Source organism: Alexandromys fortis, unplaced genomic scaffold, assembly GCF_014885135.2.
Source record: "Alexandromys fortis isolate MF-2015 unplaced genomic scaffold, M_Fortis_MF-2015_v1.1 scaffold_6, whole genome shotgun sequence".
NCBI classification, from domain to species: Eukaryota; Metazoa; Chordata; class Mammalia; order Rodentia; family Cricetidae; genus Alexandromys; species Alexandromys fortis.
The window spans coordinates 7,579,936-7,603,646 of NW_026067902.1; the positions used below are offsets into that span (position 1 = coordinate 7,579,936).

The 23,711-nt window shown below is 47.1% G+C and overlaps 1 protein-coding gene across 1 annotated transcript; it reads right to left on the reverse strand.

Moving 5' to 3' along the window:
- Positions 1-3,138: 3,138 nt before the first annotated feature.
- Positions 3,139-19,042, reverse strand: Prnp (prion protein (Kanno blood group)). Its single transcript, XM_050134111.1, has 3 exons — positions 18,943-19,042; positions 16,634-16,732; positions 3,139-5,348 (listed from the first exon to the last, which is right to left on the reverse strand). The coding sequence occupies exon 3, from the start codon at positions 5,336-5,338 to the stop codon at positions 4,574-4,576; it is 765 nt and encodes a 254-aa protein (XP_049990068.1). The 5' UTR covers positions 5,339-5,348; positions 16,634-16,732; positions 18,943-19,042; the 3' UTR covers positions 3,139-4,573.
- Between the last annotated feature and the right edge of the window lie 4,669 nt (positions 19,043-23,711).

Sequence of the window (23,711 nt, forward strand, 5' to 3'; positions counted from 1 at the left end):
ACTCTGGAGCTACAGAGCCTGCCCTGGCCTGCAGTCTCAGGGCCCGCATTTAATTAGCATTGAGTGACTGAGGCACGTGTGGGAAGCCTTCCTTGGTGGGATGGCTCCCACCCTGATTTAGCTTAGCATCTCACTAACGGCAGACCTCAGGGTTGGGGCTCAGCTTCATGGCGTTCACAGAGGGACATGCCCATCCCTTTCCACGCTCCTTTTGTCGTTTGCCCAGTTCTCTCCTTCTAAGAGGATTTCCAGACAGATATCTGGTCTCTGGCACTGTATGTCAGAGCTGGGCAGCCTTCCGTTTCTTGATCTTTCAGAAGGCAGCAGATTTCTCAGCATAATAATATCTGCATCAGCAACACCTCACCACCTGGAAATTTGTTAGGAATGCAAATTTCCAGGCCCCACCCCATCCTCAGGAGTCAGTAACCCTATGGGTGAGACCCATCAGTCTGTGTAACAAGTCTTCCAAGGGTTGTGGATTCAGCTGTCAGGGGCTTGTGTTAGAGTGGTCCATGGGTCCAGCACAGCATCATCTAGGAACTTGTTCTAAGACCCAGGAGCTGGGACTGGCAGATTCATATGCTTATTCAAGTTCAAGGAACCCAGCTCCAGGTCAAGAGGCATCCAACAAAATACTTGGGCCCAGCTGTAGCTTCTCTGGAGAATGTGGGTAGTTGAGTCCCACTGTAGCTTCCCTGGAAAATGTGGTAAAACTCAGGAGAAGGCAAAGGGTGGAAATAGGTCAGTGGAGATAAATCCCAGTGTGTGGTAGAGTTCTACGGAGCCAGAGAGGCAGGCTGGCTTAGGTGAAAATTAATCAGAATGTTTGGATCAGCTGGTTGGGTCAGGCCAAAGGTCTGGAACAGCTGGGGTTCTGGATTGAGGCTCCTACTGGCGTAGACAGTAGTTCAGACCTATTTCCCTCCAGAGGTGGAGAACACTCCAAAATTCTTAAAGGAGAAGGGATGGGGTGGGAATAAAGGCAGCATCTGGCAGTTCTCCAGGACCGTATGTAGAGGACAGACAGGGGTAGACTTAAGGCATTTACTTCTTTTTTTTTTTTCTTTTTAAACTGTCTCTATATGGGTGTGTTCATATGTTTGGGTGCATCTGGAGGCTGGAGGTCAACCTTAGGGGTCATTCCTTATGAACCATCTACTTTATTTTTCTGATATGGTTTCCCGTTGACCTGGATCTCCCCGAGGAAGCCAGGCTGGCTAACCAGCAAGTCCACCTCCCCAGTGCTCGTGAAGGCAGGACCAGGTGTGATCCCAGGCTCACTCTGGTCATATCATTTAGTGGGCCAGCTGAATAATTACGATGGTCAGATGACGGAGTTTATTTCCAGGAAGGAAAATGCCTAAAAGGGAGGGTGAAAACGGTTGTCAGAACTTTTGTTTAGGATTGACTCTGAGGTGCATTTTCAGATAAGGTGTGCTTTTGAGAGTTTGTCTTGTTTTTGGTTTAGTGAATGATGTCTCAAGGTGTTATCCTTTCATCTTAGGCACAAACTGACTCTCTGATTACTGCAGGATATGGGTATCAGCATCGGGTTTCCCCGATGCCTCAGCATCTTCTACAGATGCGCACCCTGTCGGAGGCAACAAGTGTGTCAGTGTGATAAGACCCGTTCTGGTCGAAGGTTCCTCCTGACGCTGTTCACTGTTAGCATTGAAACACACCCACTGGTCTCCCACCACTCCGCGCCTCCTGTGGCCTCCTCCCTGACCTCAGGTTAAAGGCACTTGCCGAGAGGTCTTTGTCTCCAGGCTTCTCTCCTGCACGGTGGAGTTGCTCCCGGAGCTCCCCTATATGGCCCGTGAATGTCACGACTGCCTTAATTCCACAGGCCTCTTGGAGTGGGGTCCCCACCTCCCCTGCCCCGCAGGGTTGGGTGACCCTCAAAGGCCTGCTGGTGGCACTTCCACAGCAGGTGCACCCGTGGGAAGGAAGGCTGTGGTTTCCATCGAGACTTCTGATTTCTTGCTTTTGTACATGTCAGCTGCTCAGGAAAATTTTTACCAGGTGAGCAAGCATGGCTGCGTTGGTGCTTTTCCTTACAGATACCCTTACTGTCAAGTGTGGCCTTTTGGGCCAAAAGTTTGAACCTGAAATTGCAGGGCCTGAGTTATGGGGGTTTCAAATGGGCACTTTGGAGCTTATGTCTCATTTCAATCAGGGAAATCTATTTCTAAGCTGTGCAGGATGCACCTGGGAAGCAGAGGTCACAGGTGGATCTCTGTGAGTTCAAGGCCAGCTTGTTCTATATAGTGAGTTCCAGGACAGCTAGAGCTATGCTGAGACACCCTGTCTTAGAAGAAAAAAAAATATCTATATCTAAACCAGATATGGGAGTTCACTATTGTAATCCCAACGCTTGATGGATACTCCATCTGGCAGGAGGACCAGTGTTGAGTTCAAGGCCAGCCTAGGCTGTACACTGAGAAAAACTGACTTGATCTCACTGCCCCCCCTCAAAAAAAACTCCTTCTATTTTTAGGGATTGAGGCATAGATTAGTATGTTTGAGACCCTGGGCTCAATCACCACAGCATGGTCCAAACAAATGGGGAAGGAAGGAGAGAAGGAGGAAGAGAAGAGAAAATCTGAATCTGAATTCAGGACAGAAAAACACTTCTGCTGGGGCTGGAGCCGTGGACCAACCAGCCGTTAAGGTCATTGGCTGTTCTCGCAAAGGACCTGGGTTTGAGTCCCAGAACCCATGTAGTGGCTCACAAACATCTGTAACTTCAGTACCAGGGGATCTGACCCCCACTTTTGACTTGAGGGTAATGTATGTGACACACAGACATACAGGCAAAATACTGATACACGGGAAGGGAGGGAAGAAACAGACCTCTTTCAGAACATGGGCCCTACTCCCCAACCCCACCCCCACCCCCTCAAGCCCCAACAGTGCCTTTGTGGCCCAGCAGTATTGAGCACAATGAGACATTTAATGGAAAAATGAAAAGGCAGCGGAAATCAACTCTGGCCCATGACCAGAGGGAAGAACTGAGGCCCATCAGGGGCAGGTATGTGGAATTAGCCATTACTTGCCTTGTATGAGCCCCAAGTCAGCCTGGTAACAAACACAAGGGCCAGAAGCATGGAACAGAGACCAAACCCTGCAGGCGCCCGTCATAGCTCCTATTTAATGTCAGTCAGAGAGCAAACATTTATAAACTTTTATATGACAAAACATGTACATGCAGAGTTACAAATCTAGAAAATGTGAAGTCCATGCAGATTTCAAAGACCAGCGCGAGGTCCACTTTGGATTCATTTACGGAACCGAGTGCACGATTAAGCCTAAGGGCCACACAGTAAGCATTTAGTAGTGGACGGAATGGTCAGTGCGTTACAAACCTCAGATGCATTAGGACGGGAGGCCTAAGCTTGTAGTTACACTTTATATATTGTACACAGAACACCCGCGGTGCAGGCCGATGCTATGGCAGAGTGGTGTGCGTCTGCTCAGCAAAATACGGAGCAACTGAAGGAACAAGGTTTGCCTTACTTAAACAACGCTAACAGAATTTCTCTTTCCACTTTGAATGGAGCCTGCTTCTCTTCATGGGCAACCTTAGATTGTCTCTTTGTTGTCCGATTCAAATACAAGTACAGAAACTAAGGGTATGACTTAATTCTGGCTTTTGACAATTATGAGACAGGAATGAAGAAATGCAAGTGCCTTGACTTTGAGTTCGAACCACCTCTCCCTTCACAGGAGGGCCACGCCCTTACAGTGCTGGATCTCCTCAGAGTCAAAATCTTCCGGTTCAGTCCAAGCAAGGTTAAAAAAAATCATTCTAGCCAGGCACTGGCTTTAACCCCAGCACTTGGAAGGCAGAGGCAGGCGGATCTCTATGAGTTCAGGGCCAGCCTGGTCTACAAAGCGAGTTCCAGGACAGCTAGAACTGTTACACAGAGAAACTCTGCCTCAAAAAAAAAAAAAAAACAAAAAAACAAAAAACAAAAAAAAAACAAAACAACAACAAAAATCATTCTAGTGCCTAGGAAATGAACAAAGGTTTGCTTTCAATGTTAGTAGGGGAATTTTTTTTTTTTTTCTCTCCATTGCCTTAATCAGTAGAGTTTGTTAGTAAGGAAGAGGACCGCTATGGATGCCTTAAGTATCCCAAATGGGGGCTGTTTCTTAGGGCACCATACCCTAACAGTGACTTCTTTGGTTGTAGAACCCTTCACCTATTTTAACAGTTAGTGTGTCTGTCACTGTGCACTCTGGGTAGAAGTCAGAGGTCACACCGGTATTTACTCACTGGACCGAAATAAAGCCCCGGCTAGCCGGCGGGTTATTTGCTGTTAGAATCTTATCGGCCTGCGGTTAGCACTGGCCCACAGTGGACTCAATCAAAAGACTCTGGGGTGAATAGCATCTGATCTACTGTACATTTCCCAGGTCCCGTCAGTGCCAAGGGCATTAGCCTATGGGGGACAAAGAGAGAAGCAAGAATGAGACACCACCTCAATTAAAAGAGCTACAGGTGGATAACCCCTCCCCCAGCCGAGACCACAAGAAGGAGAACGTACAAGCAGGGCGCCTTCCCTCATCCCACTATCAGGAAGATGAGGAAGGAAATGAGGAGGATCACAGGCGGGGACGAGAAGAACACCACGGCGTGGGAGTGTCTCCCTTCATAGTAGGCCTGGGACTCCTTCTGGTACTGGGTGACGCACATCTGCTCCACCACGCGCTCCATCATCTTGACGTCGGTCTCCGTGAAGTTCTCCCCCTTGGTGGTGGTGGTGACCGTGTGTTGCTTGATGGTGATGTTGACGCAATCGTGCACGAAGTTGTTCTGATTGCTGTACTGATCCACCGGCCGGTAGTACACTTGGTTAGGGTAGCGGTTCATGTTCTCACGGTAGTAGCGGTCCTCCCAGTCATTGCCAAAGTGGATCATGGGCCTGCTCATGGCGCTCCCCAGCATGTAGCCACCCAGGCCCCCCACCACTGCCCCAGCCGCGGCAGCACCTGCCACATGCTTCATGTTGGTTTTTGGCTTACTGGGCTTGTTCCACTGATTGTGGGTGCCACCTCCTTGACTCCAGCCGCCGCCATGGGGCTGACCCCAACCACCACCGTGAGGCTGTCCCCAGCCACCGCCATGGGGCTGCCCCCAGCCACCACCATGGGGCTGCCCCCAACCACCACCCTGAGGTGGGTAACGGTTGCCTCCAGGGCTGCCCTGCCCAGGGTATCGGCTTCCACCAGTGTTCCACCCTCCAGGCTTTGGCCGCTTCTTGCAGAGACCGACATCGGTCCATGTAGCCACAAAGAGTGCCAGCAGCCAGTAGCTGAGGTTCGCCATGATGGCTGATCTGCAAAATGAAGAACAAGGAATCATTGTCTGTCACTCAGGCTGAAGCTGCTTGACATTTGTTGCAGAACAAATGTGTGACAGTCATGGCTGCAGCCCTCCTCGGGGGGGGGGGGGTTCCTTGACAGAATTTAGGAGACAAATAACTGTAAACCAAAGATACACAACTCAGTCTCTTAAGGCAAATTTGACAAATATTTTTCTCTATTCCTGGGAACAAGAATTGCCCCCAGTTGGTGAGCTATGTGTGACCTAGGGGGAAAGCGTTGCATGATGGGTATGCCCCGGCTTTGAGCTTCTCTAGATTTGGGATTTGGAACTGGGTATGATTTTGTTGGGAGCCTGGCAGCTGTACTCAGAAGGCTGCGATCATGGACCCTGGGTCCTTTGTGTGTGTGCCCTTACACTGAGGAGAACCTCTATCCACAAACGTAGACCTCATTTCCCAGAATCCAAAAGGAACCTGTGAGTACACCCATCCTGAGTAACCTAACCCCAGAAGGCCTGAGTCAGGGTCCAGTCAGGGGGACTGAGTGGCTGCAGCAGGAGCAAAGACTGAAGACAGCTGACTCAGCGTTTCCTTGGCAATTGTGGAGGTGAGGAACAGGTCTCTCGAAAGCCAGGTGTGGGGTATGGGGCACAGGGCGTGCGGTGTAGGGCGTGGTGCAGTGCGTATGGGGCACGGGGCGTGGTGCAGTGCATGCCTATCACCACAGTGCTTGTTAGGAAGAGGTTGAAACAGGACGATTGTGAGCTCTAGACAAGTCTGGGCTTTATAGCTCGTGTCTCAAAAACCAAACCAAGAGTATCTCGCCTATTGCCGTTTTCTCTGGGGTATGGCAATGCCTGGCACAGAGCAGGACATAACAGACAGCTGTCGAGCGAAGGAATTAACATCCCGCGAGCATATTAAAGCCAAGAAGCTCCTCGAAGGAATTCTCAATCCAAGTTTATTAGAGACAGGAAGCATCTAGGATTTAGCAGGCTTGCTTGAGAATTCCTCAGTCTCTCCACAGACAAGAGAGACGGACGGGCTGGGCTGCCGAGAGCTGCGTTTACAAGCTCAGCTGATGAATAAGTTTGAGTCCAGCATGAATACTTGTTTTTGTTTTATTTTTTGAGATAGGATCTCACTCTGAAGCCCGGGTTTCTCTTTCTCTTGAACTCCTGGTAATCCTCCTGCCTTAACCTATTCAGTTCTGGGGGCCACAGAATCATTACATTTAGCTTAGTATTAATATTTATGGGTGATTGTTTTCTTCTGATTTTCGGTACAGAAGGGCTAGTACAGTTTAGAAAACAAACACGCCAAATAGCCCTGAGGGCAATTTACGACCCTCCACAGAATACACCTTCATCATATATAACCTTCTTTCAGATTAATGTTCTCCTTCACCCTGGATGCCGAGATGAGATCCAAGACAGCTGAAGACACAAGCTGTATTGCCACATCCTAGGTCAAACCACATGCCCTGTAAGCCAGTAAGCCATAAATCCTAGAAGGCCACACGCAGTCACACTCTGCTGAGTCCCACATTCTTGTCACTCAAAAGATTAGAGATTAGTTTTCAATGAAATTCTATTGTGTATAAGAGAAAAACCAGAAAACAAACAAGCTAACATTCTGTTCATATTTCTGCTAAAACTATTGAGATGGGAAGCACTGTACTGGTGGTCATAAGTAAATCAAAACATATTTAGAAACTACAAGTCAGACTAGAAGGGCTGAGGCCATACCAGCTGGGATTTCTGCAAGTTTCTTCTAGTGAGGGTCAGAGGGCAGGACACACTCCCACACCTCCAGCCCCCCCTTCGAGTCCTGCTCCCTGGCCCGGCCCATTTTCTCACGGCCCAGTCCTGGGCCCCCACGCCGCTCATGCTTCAGGGAGCCTCACTTTAGGCCTCGTCTACCCTGGACTCGGTGATAAACCTTATAATCCAGCGCATGGGAGGCCGAGACAGGACGATTCAAAGGTCACTGTAAGGGTTGGGGAAGGAGCTCAGTGACAGAGAACTTGCTTAGCACGTGTGAGGCCTGGGTCAAGTCCCAGAACCTCAATCAATCAACAATCAATCCATCTCTCAGTCTAAAGGGTTCTTTACTCATGCGGCTGAGCCAAGCCTCGCCATAGTTCTTGGATTTTCTCTTTGTCACAGCACACACGAAACTCCTCTTAGTTCTGTCTTTACAGGGAATCCTAAGCCCTGTAGCTTTCACACCTTTCAACACTACTCTCTTAGCTGCTGGCTCCACCACTGCTCATCTGAGCCCTACAGCCGTCCATCTAGCCTTCTTGTCAGTCCCCGATCCTGCCCCAGCGCCTATCTTGTGCTTTCCTTTTAATATACGGTCACTTTGTACTGGTTCCCCAAGAGGCTTTCTTCCATATCCAGGCTAAAATACGAAGTCCTGGCCATGGTGGCTGGGAAATCACAGGACTTGGCTTCACTCCCCCCGCTCCCCCCCCCCCCCCCCCCCCCCCNCCCCCCCCCCCCCCCAGCCGACGTAAACCTGTTAGACACAAGGAGCACCCTGGGTTACACAAAGAAACATATGCACAAAGAGAAAGAAAAATTGCGTGGCAAGGCAATTTCTTTTGAAAAAAGCGTATGCCAGAATTGAGATGCAGCTACAGCAAGCACATGGCAGCAAGAAGTTGGGCGTGGTTTGTATTTAAGGCAGGTGGTGACTGTGCCTTTTCCTCACTGGCTTTTCAGAATAGCTAGTTTGTTTTTTAATTTTTATTTATGTGCACTGGTGCTTCGTTTGCATGTGTATCTGTATGAGGGTGTCGAGTACCCCAGAACTGGAGTTGCAGACAGTTGTGAGCTGCTAGCTTCACGGATGTTCACGTCTTTCATTAACTGTGGGAGTTTCCGGCTGCTAGCTCTTCAGGTATAGGCTCTTCCTGTCTCCCTGAGGTACTCATGGGAGAGACTTGGCCCCCGCCGTGTGGTCTCAATCTCATTCCTCAGACTGAGTTTCCATTGTGTTCCAGTGGAAGAACAGCCAGAGCTCTCAGCCGCTGAGCCATCTCTCCAGCCCCCAGACAGGCTGGTTTGAAAAGAATCAGCACAAAAGAAACGAAAGAAAGGGAGGAAGGGTTGGTTGTCAGAGGCCATCAAGGTCTGGGGAGGTTGCATTTGTAAGGGGCTGGGGCTTTGTGTAAACAAAGGCTTTACCAGGTGGGGGAGATAAGAAGATCTGTAAAAATGTCTTACAAGATGTGTGTGTGTGGGTGATTTTTGGAAAACTGGCTTGCTACTTTTGACAGTAAGCACATATTCCTCATGAACCCCCAAATGGGTTCCATCTCTAGGTCTTTGCTCCCTTGGCCTAGGTAGCTCCTTCCCCAGCTACTGACGTGGCTCCCACTCTTAAATGGTGGAGGAGGGGCTCCTCATTCCACCTAGTACAGCACCTGTTAGTATTCAGGCCTGCCCTTGGGGTCCTGACAAGATCCGTCCTCAGCTGTAGTCACTAAGAGCTCCTCTGTGCGCATCCACTACAGTCCCTTTTAAAAGGTGGGCCTAACCCACCTCCTCTCTCTTTTTTTTTCTTCCCTCCTCTCCCCCCCTCCTTCCCTCCCTCTCTCTCTCTCCCTCCCTCTCTTCTTCTCTCTTTTTCTATTTTTTGCCACTCTTATCCCCAGGGACCTATCTCTGTCCCTTCTCTCTTTTTTTCCCCCGATAAACCTACGTGAGCCTTGTTGTATGGAGTGACTTCTCTTCACGGCGTTTCTTAAATGACAACAGCACCCCTTCTCCTGTCTGCTTTTGCTGCTTCAGTTCTTTCCAGAGTGAGTAATATACTTGACATATTAGTTACTGTGGACATATTGTCTATTTTCTTTACCACGGGGCAGGTTCCTGCAGGGCAGAGTCCTGGGCCTGTTTACAGCAATGTCCCCAGACACAGTGCCTGAACAATAACCATGCACACAGTAAACCTGAAGGAATGACTGTGAAGACATCTTTACTGAAACCTAACTAACAAGCAACTAGGTACTTGTTGATGTTGAAGGAGGACTGCATTTAAAAGCTCACAAATCATTCTTTACTACAAATGGTCAGCTAATAATCTCACTGAACTAAGCAAACATTTGTTTCGTATGCCAGCCGCTGTGGTAGGCGCAGGCTGGCTGAAGATAGTGTTATAAGATACAGACAGGGTGGGAGCCAGAGAAGGCTGCTGGGAAACAGGCTGAGTTGGGCTTTGCACGTGCTTCTTTACGGCTGTTTGGGAGCCAGCTAGGGGTGTGGCTCAGAGAAGGGCATCTGCCTGGACGTGCCCCAGTATCCATCTGCTGCAGTGCAAAAAAAAAAAAAAAAAAAAGTTACAGTTCTGAGATCCGGAGAGACGCAGGAGTGGGAAATGACACCACACAGTGACTGGACACAGAGGAGAGGAACTGACGGAGAAGGTATGTAGGAGGGAGAGGTGGCAGCTAGGGTAGAGGTGGGTGGGGTAAAAGGGACACTGGCAGACCTGAGGACACCTGAGCCTGCAGCCGTAGTGTGCAGGCATGCAGGGGTCAGGTAACAGGGCCACCCACGCAAAAGGAGCAGACCTCGGGGACAGATCACACCCGCTGTTCTTGGTCTAACATTACTGCATCTCTTTCAGTCACAAGACTGTCTTAAAAAAGACAGCCAATGGCAGCCTTTGCAACACGCCCTCCCTTTGGATGCTGGTTCTCTGGCAGGCCTAATGACAAGGCCCGTGAAAGGCCTGACTGGGTCTGAAGGCATCATGAGCCACTCAAGAGTCTGGGTTCCTTTTCAGAAAGAACATTCATGAAGCAGGGACTGTGTGTACATCTGTGCACATCTAGGCTTGTGTGTGTAAACAGAACGGGGAGGCTAAGTCTTAGGCCCCAGCACTACAAAAGATTGTTGGTTCAGCAGTAAGGGAGCTGAGGTAGAAGGGAGCCATGCAATTCAGTGGGCAGCCTCTGCGGGGAGCACAGTTTCGGATATAAATGGCAAGAGACTGAAAGAATCTATGTGGGACCCCAACTTCAAGACTAGGCAGCTACATGGGCAGGACATGGAATGTGTTCCCAGTCTGGAGGGAGGTAGATAAAAGGTTTGTTTTCGGCTACACTGTTGTCAAACAACACGTGGCGTGGGTCAAGAGCTTCAAGTGTCACCAACTGGAGATATCAGTTGTGTTGTCCCCACACACACACATGACATCAGAGCCATGGGCACATGCGGCTGGCCTATACTGTATACTGATATTGGATAACGTTAGAGAATTATAAAATATATCAAGACAGGATCATTTCAAAGTCAGTTGAGAACAAGAAAAGCAATATTTAATCATGAAATTCCTTTACAGAATCATTTCTTAAGAGGGACTCAACCTTATACAAGACCGAGGCAAGCTTAGATATTAAAGTACAAGCCCTCATTCTCCCAATAGGGCCACCCACGTGGGCAGTTCCTGGGCTACGGATGTAACGAGTGGCAGAGCATTTGCCTAAATTACAGCCCCAGCACTAAAAGACTGCTGGTTTATTAGGCTGCTGGTAATAGAGATGAGATTTCTCAGTTCATGGATTGTGATGTCTTCTAAGATATTTTAGTAAGTACTTCATAAAGGTCATTATCTATTTTTTCACTAAGAAAGACACTCCTAGAACAATAACAATAGGAATTTCCTTAATCTGATAAACATCACAGTAAAACCAGGAAACATAACCAATGATCTTTGAATACATTCCTTTTAAGATCAGAAGAACAGATAAAAAAAAATAAAAATAAAAAAACCCCAAAACCAGACTTCCATTATTCAAGGTGTTCTCAATGCAATGTGTCAAGATGAAGAAACAGCAAGTGCAGGAACCACAGAAAAGAGTCAGACTGACGTCATTTGCAATTAACAGGATCACAGAGAAAACACAGAAGTAGGTAAGGTTACCGAAAGATAAGGGTGTTGCATACCTTTAGTTACAGCACTTGGGGAGGCAGAGGCAGGCAGATCTCTGTGAGTTCGAGACCATCCTGGTCTACAGAGTGAGTTTCAGGGCAGTCAGGGCTACACAGAGAAAACCTGTTCTCAAAAACTAAACCAAACCAAATCAAAACAAACAAATGAACCAAAATCCAATACTGGAATTCGGCAAGGCTGCAGGATCCAGGATGTGTGTCTTTCTTTTCTATTGCTGTGATAAAGCACTGTGGACAAGGGGGCTTAGAGAAGGAAGGGTTTATCTGGTGCTAACATCTCCAGAGGGGTAGGAGTCTATTGCTATAGTGGGGGCTGGGGAGCAGGGCAGCAGGCAGGAAGGCACCACAAGAGCAACTGGGTGCTCACATCAGGAGGCAGAGAGAGAGGTAGAGGGGGAGGAGGAGAAAAAGAGAGAAAAGAGAGAGAGGAGAGAAAGAGGAAACAGAGAAAGGAGAGACATCCAAAAGATAGAGAAAAGGGGGAGAGAAGAGGAGAAGAGAGAGAGAGAGAGAGAGAGAGAGAGAGAGAGAGAGAGAGAGAGAGAGAGAGAGCGCAAGCGTGCTAATTTGAAATGACAGGAGTCTTTTGAAACCACACAACCCATCCTGCATTGACATACTTTCTCCAGCAAGGCCACACCCTCCGAGTCTTCTCAAAATGACTGAGATTTACAGGAATATCTCAAACTACCACGATGAGTATACAGAGACCAACATCATTTCTATACTAGTCATAAATAACTAGAAAAAAGATATTCACAGAGCAAGCAAACTATAAAACATTTAGAAACGATAAAACTAAATAAAAAGAGGTTTTATATGGAAGAAATTCAAAACTTTAATTCCAGGTTGATTTTTCTGAAGACCTTAATAAACTCACGCCTTCAATCCCAGCACTTGGGAGGCAGAGGCAGGTGATCTCTGTGAGTTCAAGACCAGCCTGGTCTACAGAGCTAGTGCCAGGACAGACTTCAAAGCTACACAGAGAAACCTTGTCTTGAAAAACCAATCAACCAAACAAATAAACTCAACATGGAAAAGAGACATGTCTATTTACCACAAAGCCAACAATAAAGGAAGAACCAAGGGGAGAATGTGGCACACCAGACTTAAATCACACTATAAAGCCATTAAAAAAACCCCATAAATCCATTAAAATTCAGAAACAGACCAACAGACTAAAGTTCAAATATGGAAGCATGCATACACTCTGTAACAAGGACTTGATTTGATTCGCCAGTGGGCACCACAAACCAGTAAGGAAGGAAGGTTTGGTGCTTCTGGGAAGCTGAAAAAAAAAAAAAAAAAGAACAAAACAGAAATGGATCCCTAATTCCACGTGCAAAAGTAGACGCTAGACAAAGAGAAGACCTAGTGTGAGAGAGGCTGATGCGCGCCACTGTTATCCAGCTCCCAGGAACTTAGACCGCCAAGCTTCAGGCCAGTCTGATGTAGTGGGACCCACTGTTAAACAGCGAAACAACCAATAGGCCATTGAAGTGGACAGTTTTCCAAACACCAATGGTCAATAAGCATCTGAGAAAAGGTTCAATATCACTGGCTGTCAGAGAAGTGCAAATTAAAATCAAATAGATTCCATTTCATCCAAGTCAGAATGTCTATCATTAAGAAAACAAACAGCCTGGGTTGTAGAGACGGCTCATCTGTTAAGAGCACAATTGATTACTTTTCCAAAGGACCCAGGTTCAGTTCCCAACACAGCTCTTGCCATTCTCAGGGATCCAGAATCCTCCTCTGACCTCCACAGGCACCAGATATTCAAGTGGTACCTAGCCGTACAGGCAGGCTAAAACACCCCACTGGAAAGTAATTCTACTGGGTGGTAGTGGTGCATGCCTTTAATCCCAGCATTCAGGAGGCAGAGGTAGGTGGGTCTCTGTGAGTTCAAGGTCAGAATAAATACCAGGACATACAAGGCTGTTACACTGCGAAAACTGTCTCAAAAAAGAAAAAGGACAAATAACAAATGCAGGCAAGGATGAGGAGAAAAGGGAATTTTTACACATTGTTGGAAGGACTATAAATTAGACCTCACTATGGAAATTGGTATGAAGGTCTCATAGAAAACTAAATCTAGATCTATCATATGACCTAGCTAAACCAAAGGATTCCAAGTCAGCATGCCAGAAACACTTGGGCGTTGATGTTTACTATAGCATAGTTTACTAAATAAAGCTAAGCTATGGAACCAACTGGGGAGTCTATCAACAGAAATGGGAAAAAAAGAAAATGGAACTTTATTCAGCCATAATGAAAGCAAAATCATGCCATTTGGAGGAAAATGGATGCAACCACAGATTATCATTTTAAGTGAATTAAGTCAGACAAATGTTGCACATTTTTTTTCTCACATGGAGAACTGAAATGGCTGCTGGGTGTCTTCCTTCATTGTTCTCCGCCTTAATTTTTTTTGGGAGGGGGGTGTGAGGGCTCTCACTGAACCAGAAGTTCACTACCTCAGCTAAGCTGGCCGAGCTCTTAAGAGTCGATTGTCTCTGCCTCCCAGTGCTGGGTTCTAAGACTGTGCAGCTGTGCCCAGCTTCTTACGTGGGTGCCGGGGAATTGAACTCAGGGTCTCATGCTTGTGTGGCAAGTACTTAAATAAATGAGCCATCTCACCAGTTCCATCACTGCCCCTTGTAAGTAAGGAGCTTTACTGGCAAGAGCAAACAGCTGCATATTTCTCTCTGGTCCTAATTTACTGTAAAGACCACATTTGGGAATAATAAAAGAACTCAGAAGAAAGCGAGAAAGCCTGTCTATTTCTTAGTTCTGAGCTAGCGTCTGATCTCTCAACCATCAGAGAACGCCAAGTCTGCTCTGTTCCTTGATTGTTCTGGGAGCCTACCGAGCTGTGATTTTCTATGTGAACCCTGTGGAGAAGCACCTAGAAAAGTCTGTGGCCAGGGGCCGTGGGCTGAGGATAAGTGCGCTCACGAGAATGGCAGTCTCTGCAATCTGCCACAACTAAAGACACAGTGGGGTAAACATTCCATTCACAACGGTACTGAGAAACTCAAAATATCCGGGGCTCATCCTCAAACAGCAGACTTACTGAAGAAAGCTGTATGGTTTTGCTGAGATATTAAAAAAAGAGTCTAGAAAAAGCAAAAAGACATGTATTAATGGAATTTATAAATTAATATAAAAAGAGATTCCAATTATATCCAAATAACTCAGCGTCAACATGATTTTATCTAACTCAGAGGACCTTTAAGAAGCATGGTGCAGCGACACTGAGAAGGACGCTCGGCCTGGTGTCCCATGAATGCAATCCCCGTGGCTGAAAGGTGGAGGACCAGGCACTCGAGACCAGCCTTGCTTACAGTGAGTCGGAGGCTGGACTGTGCGGCGTGAGACAGACCCAGCCTTCCCTGTCTGCCTGTCTAAAAAGGAGCGGGTAGAGGACAGAGTTTAATGCCAAGCACGTGCCTAGTACACATGTAAGACTCTGAATCTGGTCCCCAGCACTGAAAACAAAACAAACAAACAAAATTAAAAAAAAAACACAAAATAAAATAAAAAAGCCCTAAAAAAATTAAAGAAATGTTCCCGTGGGAAGAGAAATTCAGAGCACACCTGGCTGGCCATGTCTTAGAATGCAAAACTACATAGACATCGCAAGAGCAACACATACAGCTACAGAACGAGAGACAGGGAGGGAAAGAGGGAGTGAGTGAGGGAGGGAGGGATAGAGAGACAAAAGGCCCACAGTTCTCTCAGTTATTCTATTCCCACGATGCATGGCACCGAGGGCAGAGCTGCTAAGGATCTGTCCCAGGGACATAACAGTTCAAGATGCTCCTGCTGAGATCCACAAGCACGGACCAGTTTCTGTGAGACTCAGAACACAGACAACTTGAAGCTTTGTCGGTTAAACTACGAAGCAGAGAGGATCTCTCTCTCTCTCTCTCTCTCACACACACACACACACAAATACACACACAGACCCACAGACCCCCCCCCCCCAACCCATACACACTGGTGCTCCCCTTCCCCGACTCCATCCCTGGGGGAAAATTCCTGTCTCTCTTGTGCTTGGTAGAATTAATTCATTTCTCATCACTTGAGGTCACTAGCTCTTAAGGAACTGGATCAAGCTATGTTAAGAGGACAGAAAACATTTAAGTGGTTTTAATTGGTATCTTAAGGCCATCTCTGGAACAAACGGGGTCCCTAAGCTTGTTTCTCATCAGAACTACTTTAAGAACTTTTGAAAAAGCCATCAGAAATCCTCCCAGGACAGTCTGGAAGTATTTAATGATGGCACCTGAGAGGTTGGAAAAGCCTACCATGGAGCCTGCCCGCCCTCCGTCCCCTGCCAAGCTATGTCACCCGGGAAAACAACACGTACACTTATTCTGCTTTCTGTTAAGAGGGTGCAGCTCCCTCGAGGCAACCACACAGCACTGAGGTAGCAAAGAGTAGGATATCCTCCGACTAAAAGGACGGCTTAACACGTGGGACTAAGAGCTAGTGCACACTCTATCCCCATTTGTGTGTTATCTTATAACACTGCATCAGATAAGATGCATTTTTAAAGCATTTATTTGGCAGCAGCACACAGAGACCTTGAGACAAGGGGCTGGGAAGTTAAAATCAGTCTTCAGAAAAACCAGCTGGGTGTGGTGGCTGGTGATTGGCTCCGACTCCCAAGAGGAGTGCAAGGTTGCCTGTAGGGAGTTCCAGGTCAGCCCAGGCCTGTGAAACCCTGCCTCAAAACAAGCAAAACAAAACAATCCCAAACAAACAAAAAAAACTCCTAAACCCAAACCAAAAAAAAAAAAAAAAAAAAAAAAAAAAACCCAAACAAAAACAAAAGCAAAATGAAAAAAAAAAAAAAAACCTTCACCTTCTTACTTGGTTAAGATTTGGCATAGAAATGTATATCTGGCCGGGCCGTGGTGGCGCACGCCTTTAATCCCAGCACTTGGGAGGCCGAGGCAGGCGGATCTCTGTGAGTTTGAGGCCAGCCTGGTCTACAAGAGCTAGTTCCAGGACAGGAACCAAAAGCTACAGAGAAACCCTGTCTCGAAAAATAAAAAAAAAAAATGTATATCTGTTACTATTATTTTTTAAATGTTTGCAGTTCTCTGCCTGGCACTATCCTAGAGAAAGCTGTGGCCTGTGTTCCCTGGAATCAAGCTGATTTTACGAGACATCAGTGCACAGCAAGGTATAAGCCCCACATCACATTATTAGGTGGCTTCTGGAGTAAGTGCGGTGCTTAGACTTTTCTGGCCCCCATATCCCCAGAGAGCTGGTGATTTTCAAGTCCTCCTGCAAGCCCAAGATTGGCAGGGCACTTACAATCTGCTGTGGCTCTCGGAAACTGGACTGGTACCACTAGGAAGGCAGAGTGCTTCAGGTCAGTTGAAATTGTTCAGTTTTGAAATATATCCAGGAGTCCTTCCAAACACACAAAAAAGTAAAATTAGAATGGATAAATAAACCTAAGAACTGAAATACAATCTAATCTAAAATACAAATTACCAAACCACTAATAAATACAGTCACATAAAATGGAGCAGCATTTGAAAATGGAAATGAGATCAGCTCAGATAAATTCCCAAAAGCGATTATGACATGGTCTGTGTCATTTTAGAAACTAAAAAATTATCCCTAGGTTCAAGCCCCAGTATTCGAAGAAAAGAAGCCTGGGGAACTGCTTTGTTTTTTTCTGAACAAGCTAGTGGAAACAGGTCATCTACAAACACAGTCAAGATCACACGTACTTTCTGAGCCCTTTCGTTCCTGCTCCTTTTCTGGATTTTTCTCATACATAGGGCATGGGTCCAAGGAGAGGCTAGGTCTCCTAACCCATGCTCTGACTCTGTTTCCCCCAGTGATACCTGGAGTCAGGACCCCTAAGGAAGAGTGTTCAGGATCCCTAAGGTTCTTTCCAAAAACCCGTCACAGTTTTCTTAGCTGCTGAGCTGTTCAACATTTAGACTGATTCTCAGTGGGTTCTAATTTTAAGTCAGTCACTGCTTAGCATATGGCTCCCCGGGTGCTTTGTTCTATTACAGGTAAACTGCCAGAAGTAGGGTTTCTGGGTCACAGCTCACAACAAATATCACCTCACCAGATTGTTCCCTGCAGGGCACAGTGGCTCATGCCTGTAACCCTGAAGCACCACGGAGGGCTGCCACAAATCTGAGGACTGCCTGGTCCACATAGCCAATTCCAGGCCAGCCAGAGCTATATTGAGAGCCTGTTATGCACTGTTATGAACTCACAAGGAGGCAAACACTCCAAACTAACCAATCAATCAATCAAACAAACAAACAAAAAAATCCCCTACTGATTTACAACATCCTCAGCTAAGTGTGAATAACATTCAGCATCAAGTGTTACACAGACTGTTAATCTTTGCAAGAAACACCGGATGTAGGTAGCATTTTCTCCTTTTGAATGAAAGGGGCTGGAGAGCTGGCTCAGCAATTAAGAGTAGCTCTTCCAGAGGACCTGGATTTGGTTCTGAGTGCCCACGTGGTACAGGCTCATGACCATCCATACAACTCCAGTTTCAGGGCCTCCAACGCCCTCTTCAGACCTCCACGGGACCAGGCACACCCATGCATATGTGGATGGAAACACTCATACACATACATACTTAAATCTTAAAAAAAAAAGATGAACGAAAGGAACCCCAGAAAATGTCGTCATAAAGTTGGTTGCAACGCCATCTTTCTTTCCCTTCAGTAGGGCCACTTGTCCCCAAACCTGAACGTGGTAGTTTCAGGCAACCCTTGAGTTAGGGTTGCTGTTGCATTTTGTCTATTTAGTAGATGTAAAAACAACAAACAAACTTGATTTAATTTGCATCTTACTCAGAAAAATGACTCATCATTTAGTCCCTGTTATAAATAATATGGAAAGCTTGTGTCAGATACAAATAAAAACACAAATCACCTCTTAGTTTTCTACTTCCTTCCCCTCATCGAAGCTCTCGGGTGTGTATGTGTGCGTAGGTAAAGTAGTTCCTTCATTGAATAGTTGAATTTTCCAGATGTCTGACATTTTAATTCAAAACCGTGGCTCCTGTTTGTTATATAATTAGATTGTACAAATCTTTAATCCCACCCTCCCAGTTCTCCTAATGAAATGGGGAATTAAGCACATGGGTAACTGTCATTAAACCACGATATTCAAAGTAAAAATATCCAAAGAAAATAAGCCAGCCATCAAAACGCCAAGGTAGGACAGTGAAATCCCGAGGCACAGGCGTTGGGTATGGGACTGAGAGATGCTGAGGACGGACGAGAGCACGGTGGAACTATTGGATAAAATTATGTTCGCTGTAGATAATACAAAGAGAGAAGAAAACAGCAAACGACAGTCGAAAGATGCCATCCCATCCCCCTCGGAGCGAAGCTGGGCAGTGAACCGGGAACGGGAGGAAGGGCTGGCTCCTGGCCTCTCCTAGGATTCGGTCCCCCCCAGGAGACGCGCAGCGGCGGGTGCGCGGTCACCTCCCAGCCAGGCTTTGCCTAAGTTCCGAGGCCTCAGTGTCCCAAGAGCCGGAGCAAGCCGGGTTTGGCTCTGGGAAGGCCGAGGGCTTCCTGAGGCCTGACATTTGCATTCCTTCCCGAAGCCAGGCTTCAGAAGCCGCTTACCTGCCACCGATGCGAGTGTGAAGCCAAAGTGCCGACTCAGTCAGCAGCTCCGACGCCGCTGGGGAGCGGGGCGGGGCTGGGATTTGGAGGGCTAGCAGGGCGGGACCCGGAGAGGGGCTGGGCTGGGTGGGGCTTGCGAGCGTGCTCACCAATGGCTGCCCCCGCTTCTCCCTCGGGGAATGAGTCATCAGCACTCCGGACTGGCTTAAATGCTTGTCTCTGTTCAAACCGCCCCCAGGTGTCATCACTCCCTGACGTCGCTCACCGACTATAAAAATCATCTTTGATGGAAGACTGGTCCTGAACCCAATGCTCCCGTTACATAATGGGGACGGTGAGAAAACGAAAGGTTGCTTAACGGAGCGAGAAAGTAATCGCTGGAACTTTGGCAGCAAGAGATTGCTGAAGAGGAAGATTTTTGAGCTCAATATTTAGGTATTTCCCAAAAATCTATAATAATTAGAGGTCCAAAAAGTGCCTTTGCCATTGCCTGTTGGTTTATTCTGTCCCTCCCTTATTTCCTTTTTTCTTTTTCTTCTCTCTCCCTCCTTTTTTCTTTGTGTTTGGGGACAGTCTCTGTAGCCCAAGTTAGCTTAGACTGCCCACTAATTAGTTCAAGCCGACCTGAAACTCAAAGCAACGCTCCTGCCCCAGACTCCTGAGTGCTGGCATCATAGGCTGCCCTAGTGTGTCCAGCTCATCTGTTCACTTTCTGCGTTTGTTTTGTCCGGAGAGAAAACTTCAGCAACTCCTTCTGCACGTGTCCTGAAGCAGGTTAGAGGAAACAATATTTTTGTTCAAGATGCTTGCCGAGAAGATTACAAGATGATTACAGATGAAGCTGTAATCCCAGCTATTCAGGAAGCCGAGGCAGGAGACGCTCAAGTTCAAGCTGGGCAATTTAATGAGACCTTGTCCAAAAGAGGCAGGGAGTGGCTGGGGAGCTGGCTCAGTTCCCAAGCACGAGGACCCGAGTTTGGACCCTAAGAACTCTGGAAGATTCATTGGGGAAGACATCTGACCTCTGATCTCCACACACAGGTTCACATGCACCCTCCTGTACACGTGCACACAGTCTGAGTCACATGTTGCATGTTCCCATGGCACATACATGAATTGCTGCTAATACTGGGACAGAGGGGGCCATAAACCCCAGGGAAAACAGAATAATCTGCCCCCGTAATGAGGGACAGATGCTGAAGACCATTGACAAACACAAAAATTGGACTGGAATTAAGTATTGTGTCCGGCATCAGGATCCCAGAGGACATGGTGGTAAGGGAGTGTTGGAGCCAGGAGAATCACAGTTGTTATAAAGTAGTTCTGTCCATCCACCCCTGCACCCCGTGTGCATGTCTGTGTGCATGTGGGTAGGCTCTTAATGGCTGAGGGAAACGAGAGGGCTGGAAACATAGCCTTTGGCTGAGTTCATTCAGTTACAGTGAAACTAGATTTCAGCTGGTTAGAAATAGCAGCGCTGGTGGCTGCTTGACATTAAGTCTGTCTAGTGAATACTTTGTCCCTCAGATCCTTGCTTTCTTGCCTCAGAGGGCGCTCACTGTGAAGACACCTGCTTGCCTGTTCTGGATCAGGGCGAACACATTTTTGAACTTCTCTAAGACCTTCCACTTGCTGTCAGGAAAGCAGGGGAGGGTTGGGAGGGGGTGGCCAGGTTAGGTTAGGTAAGGGACCAGCACCTCCCCGCACCCAGGGACTCTGAAAAGCTTGGCTAGAAGACATCAAAAGTCAGCATTTTCTTCAAATGAATCAAATATCTACCGGTGGACTGCTCTCTACACATCAGGAAGCATCCTAAAAGGCTTTTCGGATGTGGGATTAGAAATGAAAGGGGACTGGCTGCTAGGCAGCCTGCCTGGTTGTTATTGCTGTGTAGAACTGGGCATGGTGGGGTAAGCCTGTCAAAGGAGCATTTGAGAAGTCTCTGCTGTGAACAAGGACATGTTTTAAAATCGGCATGTGGCTTGAGTTCACTGCAAGGCTGGCAGAAGCTGGACATCTTTCTGCTGTTTGGAAGGGAAAGTGGATACCTGGTGAAGGGAGACCTCCAGCCTGCCCTAAGGCAGAGGCCTGCACTAGTGCTAAACACATTTCAGGGATAGGATCTCAGGGAAGGAGCAACTTGCCTGAAAATGGGTTGTTACACCTATGGCTCAAACCACGCTTTGGAAACCTTCCGCCTTCTTAGAATTGACAAGATAGCACTATTTGACCCTAATGTAGAGATGACATAAGATGGCGTTACAGTTTGAATGTGTCTCCTTCAGATGTCACCAGTGGGGTGTTATTATGAGGCTGGGCCTTTAAGTAGAGTCTCCTTCCCCTCTCGAATCCCCTCCTTCCCCTGGTAAAAGAAGTTGCACACATAGCTTTACGGTTTGGATGTAAGATGCTGCACAGGCTCTTAGTGTGGACACTTGTTTCCAGGGCGCAATGCTGTTCTAGGGGTTATAGAGCCTTTGGGATAGACCCCTAACTGGTGGCTGTAGGTGGCGTGGGTAGATCCTGAAGACTTTTCCTCTGGTGCTGGTCTGAGTTCTCTGCCTCCTGATTTGTCATACATGCTGGATGTCATGAGCATGGCCACGCCTTCCATGCTGTGACGGTGACCTGGGAACTCCCTACAACCTGAGCTTCCTACTTTAAGTGTTTCTGGCAAGAACTACCTCAGAAAAATAGATAACACTCTTGACTTGTTCCATGTTCTGCCTTGGTACGGGACCCAGTGCTCTTGCCACCTTCCCCAGAGAATACAGGAATAAGCACCAACTTGAAAGGAGACAGTTGGTATTATTGTTCACCAACCCTGCTGGGATCTTGACGTTGGACCCTCTACCCACCATAACTGTGAAAATAAGTGTCTGGTATTTATTATCAAGTCTGTGGTACTCTGCTGTAGTGCTAGAAGTGGACTAAGTCAGATGGTTCCCATGACTCCTGATGGGGAGAATTTGGTGTTATTTCCACAAAGTCCGGAAGTTTTGGAGGGTGGAGGTAAAGAAATGATACAATACGTGGTTTAATTCTTCGGTTAGGATGTCCAGACGGTGTGAATTTAGGGTTAGAGGACACTGATGGCAAGGCACAGAAACCCCCTCAGCCTGGCGCAAAGAACACACAGCTTCTTATGAAGCACTGGATGACAGATGACCGAGAGGACAGCCCAGCCTTCCAGGCAGTGTTTGAACGGCTGCCCTGCTCACCTCCTCCTTCAGTCAATTTGTATAACAAAAGTTATGCAGGTCCTATAAGGACATTAGAAAATATAGACAGGAATAAAGACAAATGTCCATGGTGGAATTAGAGAGATGGATCAGGGGTTAAGAGCACTGACTGCTTCCTCTTGCAGACATCCTGGGTTCGATTCCTAGCATCCATGCGGTAGCCCACAAACCTCTGAAACTCCAGTTCTAGGGGATCGGATGCTTTCTTTTGGCCTCTGTGGGAACCAGGCATGCAAATGGTACACAGACATACTTTCAGGTGTGAGGCTGGAAAAGATTCCATTTCCGTGCTGGAACCTTGTGGGAATTCGAACTTCACCTCCACCCCTGAGGAAAGTCAGGGATCACTAGCCCCCCTTTAGGAGAAGTATTAGCTAATGAAAAAAAAAAAAAAACTAAGCTACACAAAACTGCTGACAAGATGCTGACCACCCAACTTCCCCTATCAGCTGAGTAATGATGGGTCAATCAGATAGAATTCCAAACAGCCCCTGTGGTTAGCAAAGGGTCAGCAGATGTCCGGACCAGGTACTGTTGCTATCCCCCCCCCCCCCAGGCAATGACAGCCTATCAGAGAGTAACAGCTAAGCTTTACCTAACCTTCAGCCAATTATGATACAGAATAAGTAATTTTGTATTTTGAGACTGTAATCTTGTGACTGAGTTGTGGTTTTTGTCTTTAGATACCCCTTACAACAATAGGTGGGGTCCTTCTCCATTTGCTGTGCCTGACTGCGAGGCAGAGGACCCGTGCTAGTCCGTACATAAATAAAACCTGACTTTTGCATTCGGGAGTGTGTGTCTCCATGGTGGTCTTCTTGGAAGGGGGGGGGGGTCTCAGGACTTAGGCACAACATAGGCAAACACCCATACACATAAAATCAATAAAAATATTTAAAAAATATTTCATCTTTTCTGCCCTTAAACCAGGTATAGTTCTGAGTTTTGAACTAGTCTCTCCTCCAGATAACAGTATCTTCTGAGATGCTGTTTTAATGGTTTCAGTGCATTCTTGTAGGTGCCTGGAACACATATTCCTACAGCTAGACACCTCGCCAGGAGTCAAAGGCATGAAAGCCTGGAAAGATTTCTTGGTGTTGAGATCAAGACGCCAACATGGTCGAATCAGTATGTGTTTCTACAGAAAGGCCCTTGGAGTCTCCGCTGCGCCTTACAGCCGCTTCCTAATCGCTGTCAGTTGGATACCTGGAGATGCTGTTTGTTCACTGAACGCTTGAAGGTCCTTCAGTTGGTATAAGATCAACTGTGAAATTCTGGCATGTTTAAAGAGCTTTGAGAAGCAGAGTGCTGAGGAGACATTCTGACTCCAAGACGCAGGATGTGGTGATTATGTGCCGATCTCCTGGTTGCTCCGTCTCCATTTCCCGTCTCTTTTTTCTATCTTACTTGGATACTCATCTAAGTGATTATCGGGGTTGAGTTTATACCCTGTGTTACAGGAGTGATACCACATCTACTGCAAACAAGCTGGGGGGGTATGTGGAATTCTCCTCCTCTTTCTGATGT